This window comes from Solanum tuberosum, unplaced genomic scaffold (genome assembly GCF_000226075.1).
Source record: "Solanum tuberosum cultivar DM 1-3 516 R44 unplaced genomic scaffold, SolTub_3.0 scf00120, whole genome shotgun sequence".
NCBI classification, from domain to species: Eukaryota; Viridiplantae; Streptophyta; class Magnoliopsida; order Solanales; family Solanaceae; genus Solanum; species Solanum tuberosum.
Window position 1 is genome coordinate 1,129,418 of NW_006239047.1, and position 6,556 is coordinate 1,135,973.

Here is a 6,556-nt window from a genome sequence, read left to right on the forward strand (position 1 = left end):
ACCCCCCCCCCCCTCCCCAACACACACACAATTTATTTTGAGTTAAATTAAATTGCCTCTTAAAAGTTAACGTGACAAAATTTGTATCAACAACTTTCTATAAGCGCGTGAAGGAGAAAAAAAACTCAAAAAAACTAATTTAAACAATACACATGTTGTCTTTTTATGGATGACATACTTAATTACTTATTTTATTAATTTTTAAATATATATTTTTTCAATTTACTTCTCTCTTTCTTGTTCTTTTTCACCTTATTCTGCCTTTCTTTTTCTTTCTTACTTTCTCATTGAGTTCTATGTGAACTACTCCCAAATGTAACTTTTTCCACATTTTTTTCTTCTTTTGTTTTTTGGTTTTAGTCTTTTCTTGTTTATATGTTTTTCTTTGACAAAAAGATGGGTGTTTAATTCACCCACATCATTTTCGTTATCAAAGAAGATTATCAGTTCAAAAAAGGCGAAATGGTCTAGTGGACCCTCATACTTGTATGTGTTTGTATTGTGAACCCTTCTACTTGTTCCCTTGTCATCTGAACCCCTGAACTCATCAAAACACAATATTTTAAACACGTTTTTTACTACTCAACTGTGTGTGTATCACAAACGCCTGACACGTAATTTTAAAAAATAATTATAAAATGACATGTATGATTATAAAATGACACGTGTATATATGATCACTCCATGTCATTTTTCCTTTTATTTATAATTTTGATTAATATACCTATACTTTCTCTTTCCAATTTTATTTCTCTTTGCCATAGCCATCTGCATCTCCATCCCCACAATCTCATTTCAACTTTTTCTTATCTTCCTTACCCTTTTCCTTTTCCAACCTCTTCTACTCTTTCCATTGAAGTAAAAATGTTGGCACGATTTCTGATTGTTCACAATCTCGTCGGAGTTCGGAGTTGATTTTGGGTTCTGTTGGATTGAGGTTTTGGTGGTGACCGGTGGCGCTAAGGAAAAGTGGGAGTCTATTGGGTGATCTGATTGTTTCTTGTTATTCACAACTGGCGGCTTTGTGAAATTCGAGACTTATTGGCGGAGTTAGTTTGGGGTTTTTGTCGTTGTTGTTGGTTCTCATTTATAGTTGTTGGTTGAAGCTTGTTGGAGATGGTGAGAACGAAGGCAGTTTGGTCGGAGAAGGTGAGGAGAACGAGAAGAAGGCAATAAGTTTGGGTTTGGTTTGGAACTGAAACAAGGAGTCAATGTCAAATATATTTGAGTTTTTTTGTTTGATTTTCAACTTATCTAGGTAGGTTTTTCCAATTTATTTTCGAATTTATTTGTTGTTTAGTTTGGATTTGATCTCTATTTGTGTCTTTGTTTGGTTTTGGGGTTTTAGTCGATTACATTGATTTTGTTGAAATTCTTTGGGGATTTTGCATTTTTGTGCCTAATGTTAGTGTAAGATATTTTGGTAGTAGTGTTATGCCTTCCATGGCATTTTTCATAAAAAAGAGAGTTGTATAATAACAAGAAACGATAGAGAAGAAATTTGGGGGGAAAAGATCAAAACAGAGGCCAAGAAAACCTCAAATTTTGTCCAACAATGGTGTTAGATGCAAATAGGAAGATGATGACTTTACAAAGCCCTAATGTGACTGTTAGACCCTTTTCCAAGGGTCTCACGCTCCTAATAGGTGTGTGTCACACACTCTTTGGTATTAGATGCCACATAGGATGCCAAGTCAGAAATAGTGTTTAAAATATTCACTACAACAAATTATGGAATTCGCAACAACTTTTAGCAACAACTATATTATTGTTGGCTTATATTGATAAATCGCAACAACTTGATTTAATTGTTGGTATATCTTTTAATATTTAACCACAATATTTTTGTTGTTGCCAAATATGTTAGTATTGTTCCGATATTATATTGTTAATAATTCTTAATATAATAAGTTTCAAATATAAAAAAATTGCAACAATATTATTGCAACAATGATGATATTGTTGCCAACTTTAATAATGGCAACAATTTAATTAATTTGTTGCTATCTTAAAAAATATTTGGCAACAATATTTCTTTTTATTGTTGCTAATATATTTAATTTGAAAATAACTTATACATCGTGGCAAAAAGCAGATTTTTTTTTTAGTTTTCCGCCAATACAATCGCGGGTTTTTTTTTTACGCCAAAAAAATTGTAGAAGTTCACCCATTTTTTATTTTCGTTTGCCACAACTTGCGTCTTTTCAGTTTTGGGGAAAACTGAACCTAGGTTTTCTCGTTCAGTTCAGTGAAGAAGAACGCAGTTCTTGAATCATCTCAGGTGAGTTTTCTTTATGATTTAGTTTCTTTTCACAAAGTTCGGTGAATTTTTGCGTATGATTATCTTATGATTTAGTCTCCTAGGTTATTTTGAAAATTTTCAATTGCTTTGTTAAATTTCAATTGCTTTTGATTTAGTCTCTTTAGTGAGATTAGTACACAATGGTGAATTTTGCCTTGATAGAAAAGACAACTACTGGACAATTCGAAGATAAACGTTGCAGTTTTTATACATTTCTTGTGGAACTCAAGAATGTCACTTCTTGTGATCTAATAGCTGACAATGGGCAAAAGTCATTAGTAAAATTAAACCTTAATACAAAATTTCAATCATCTTCATTGATAACAAGGTTCTCTAACCAGTGTCATTTCACGTTTAGTGTATTTTCTGCATAAACTAATATGTGCATTAACATTTTATGTAAGTGTTGACATTTGAATGGGTGTTGCATCCAATCTCAAGCAACAACAACAACAACAAAGCTTGTGTAATCCCATTGTGGAGTCCGAGGAGAGTAGAATGTAGGCAAACATTCCCCTACCTCTATGGGAAGGATAGAGAGGTTGTTTCCGATAGACTCTAGCTCAAAAATCTAATCTCAAGCAATGCACCAGAATTTTGTCATCCACCACACACAGAACTCCCAAAACTATGGATCTAAAGGCATTGCCCTGAATGACAGGTTAAGGCATCAAGCTAAGACTAGAAAGAAATAAGATACTGCTAACACATAAATTTAAACTAAGCATAAGTAGTAGTAGTTTTGGCCAGATGCCAAGAAGAAGATTCATACATTAGCCAATAAACATAAAATGGTGAGCGACCATTTAGCTGGCAAAGCATGACATTTATTTGTGGCCCTTCTTCTTCCAGAGGTCACCAAACATCTTAATACCGGAACCTTTTCTTTTCCCGTGTCCAAAAACAGCATCGGAATCATCAACCAACCCTGGTGAACCCATGTGACCGCCATATCCGCCAACACCTGGTTCAAATACATTACCATAGTGCTTATCCATTGATCCACACCTCTCTGGTAGCCTTCTCCCTTTCATCTCCATGCCTCCTCCTGCTAATATTGTTGTTGCAGCATCTGCAGCTTTCCTCCATTGTTCTGTTTGGACTCTTAGTTTTTTCATTTCATTTTCTAATGCCTCTTTTGCCTTTTCAGTGGCTTCAAGTTTCTCCTTTATGTTAAATCCATCATTCTTGCTTGTTTCAAGCTCTTGTGCCACTTGGTTTAGCTTGAGGCTCGTTTCATCTTCCTTTGCCTTAAGGGATGATATCTCTTTTCAAGTTATCTTCAGTAGAGGGGTGGCTAATTTCAATATTTGGAGGAGTTAACTTCTTAACTGGAACTTCAAACACATTCGTTTCTTTCATTTTATCGTCCTCTTGAATTTCATGAGTCGGATTGATTCTGTTGTTATTGTTGGTTTCTTGGATTTGGTCAGAATCAGCTACAATTGGCTTTATTATATTATTATCATGTGTTATTAATGAAATAGATGAGAGATTGCAATTCAGATTTTCTTCTAATAGTTTTCCTTGGTAATTTCTTTATAAAATAGGGAAGATGAGGTGAGGTGGTGAAGTTGGTAAAGAAAGAGCTTCAGATACTTTGTTAAATTCCAATTGCCTTTAAATGTAGTTTTTCTTCTAGCATTTGATCATTTGTTTAATGTATTCTTCACTGATTTTGTACCTATGGAATATTTTTCTCTCGTATTTATCTCCTAATCTTATTAAATGAAATTCTTCAGCTTCTTTATTACTTATTCTTCAACTATGGCTAGAGAACAGGCTGTTGGAAATCTTATATTTTTCCAACACAAACTGTCTTGAAAAAAATAATTTATTAGTTGATCAACTGTAAATGAACTCAGGAATCATGATAGCATGAAAAAAAATCTATAGTACTACTTCTAATAAGTCAAATATCAACAGAGGATGTTCAACTATATCTCCAAATTCCGGTTCAATAGCTACCTGTTTCTTCAACTGATAATTTTCTAACTGATAACCATTAATAAGAGTTTGTGTTGTTCATTTAACTTGAAATTGAAAGTTGAAGCTAGCTGTTGATGGATAGACAATGCCTAAATCATTGGTTTTGTTTCTTATTATCGTAGCTCTCTGTCGTTTTCTTTTGTTGAAATGGTAAATGGCCCATAATAGTGTTTCTGGTTTTCTAGCTCTCTGTATCTTTTTGTTGTTGAGTATTTGCACAGATGTTTCATTTCCTTTTGCCTGGAGTCCTGTTTGAGAATAGGTTTGCCTGGAGCCCTGTCTGAGACCTCTCTTAACTTTGATAGTTTTTGATTAGGCACCATCAATATGAAATGTATTGCTGACAGTTCTTATAGCCAGTTAACCATCATACTATGAAATCCAATCTCCTTTAACATTTGCTCTATGAAATGCTATTCAATTGAATTCAATCTCCTATAACCTCTTAACTGTTTAACCTCTCCCAACATTCTGTTCCAAAACAAATTTAAAGTACCTTTGTGATATTCATCAGTATGGTCCATTTCATCTATAAGATAGGTCATTTAAAGAATATCTCAATAGGGCATTATCTCATCGAAGAAAATTTAGCTACTTTACCTCCTTATGCATTGTAATCTGCAGCAACTGATATTTAATGTAGTTTTTCTTCTAGCATTTGATCATTTGTTTAATGTATTCTTCACTGATTTTGTACCTATGGAATATTTTTCTATATTGTTTATCTCCGAATCTTATTAAATGAAATTCTTCAGCTTCTTTATTACTTATTCTTCAACTATGGCTAGAGAACAGGCTGTTGGAAATCTTACATTTTTCAAACACAAACTGTCTTGAAAAATAATAATTTATTAGTTGATCAACTGGAAATGAACTCAGGAATCATGATAGCATGAAAAAAATCTGCAGTACTATCTAATAAGTCAGATATCAACAGAGGATGTTCAACTATATCTCCAAATTCCGGTTCAATAGCTACCTGTTTCTTCAACTGATAATTTTCTAACTGATAACCATTAATAAGAGTTTGTGTTGTTCATTTAACTTGAAATTGAAAGTTGAAGCTAGCTGTTGATGGATAGACAATGCCTAAATCATTGGTTTTGTTTCTTATTATCGTAGCTCTCTGTCGTTTTCTTTTGTTGAAATGGTAAATGGCCCATAATAGTGTTTCTGGTTTTCTAGCTCTCTGTATCTTTTTGTTGTTGAGTATTTGCACAGATGTTTCATTTCCTTTTGCCTGGAGTCCTGTTTGAGAATAGGTTTGCCTGGAGCCCTGTCTGAGACCTCTCTTAACTTTGATAGTTTTTGATTAGGCACCATCAATATGAAATGTATTGCTGACAGTTCTTATAGCCAGTTAACCATCATACTATGAAATCCAATCTCCTTTAACATTTGCTCTATGAAATGCTATTCAATTGAATTCAATCTCCTATAACCTCTTAACTGTTTAACCTCTCCCAACATTCTGTTCCAAAACAAATTTAAAGTACCTTTGTGATATTCATCAGTATGGTCCATTTCATCTATAAGATAGGTCATTTAAAGAATATAATTATTTATACTATTTTGATTGCAGGACACCTTTCAGCTTCCGGACATACAACACAATCGGGATATCATTCTTCAAACAGCAAAAAAATTTATATTGATATCGTCGGAGTAGACATCATGATCATTTCAAGAAATTTCCTACAAAAGAGGAGAGACTGCAAAACATACCAACAGATGTTAATGAAGCTGAATGGAAATTCTTGGTAGACTACTTCAGCTCTGATGATTTTAAGGTAGTTAAAAGTGAAAAATTTAACCTTTTTATTGTTTGTTTTATTTTTTGACTTCTTATATACTTAGATTAAAATAGATTTCTAAAATCAAAATCAATGCAGAAAATGAGTGAAAGAAACAAAAATAACAAGGCAAAACAAGAAGTGAATCATATTTGCGGCAGAAAAACTTTTCAAGCAGTGTCTTATGAAGCGGTGAGATATATGTCTTTCTTTTTATCGATTATAGTTACAATTTAAACAATAACATAATTTCATTTGTTTTGACAGAGGGACACAACCACCGGAAAAGAGCCGAATTTTCAAAAAAATTGGGAAATAACTCACATGAAGCCAAATGGGCAATGGGTTACTAATGCTTCTGCTGAAGTGAATGTACTTTTTTTTACCTTTATTCACAGAATGAGTTTATTTAAATAAATATGAAGAGTTAAAGCTAGTATAACCTTTTTGTAGGATAAAGTGAAAGATGTTG

At 33.1% G+C, this 6,556-nt stretch overlaps 1 protein-coding gene and 1 long non-coding RNA gene across 2 annotated transcripts; one reads left to right on the forward strand and one right to left on the reverse strand.

Annotated features, from left to right (window-relative positions):
• Nucleotides 1–3,129: 3,129 nt before the first annotated feature.
• LOC107061191 (interactor of constitutive active ROPs 4-like) lies at nt 3,130–4,815 on the reverse strand. Its single transcript, XM_015310026.1, has 2 exons — nt 4,788–4,815; nt 3,130–3,569 (listed from the first exon to the last, which is right to left on the reverse strand). Exons 1-2 carry the CDS (start codon nt 4,813–4,815, stop codon nt 3,130–3,132), a joined length of 468 nt encoding a protein of 155 aa, XP_015165512.1.
• A 1,188-nt stretch (nt 4,816–6,003) lies between these two features.
• On the forward strand, nt 6,004–6,385 carry LOC102594010 (uncharacterized). Its single transcript, XR_367515.2, has 3 exons — nt 6,004–6,081; nt 6,184–6,276; nt 6,352–6,385. It is a non-coding gene; the product is annotated as an uncharacterized lncRNA (long non-coding RNA).
• Nucleotides 6,386–6,556: the final 171 nt, after the last annotated feature.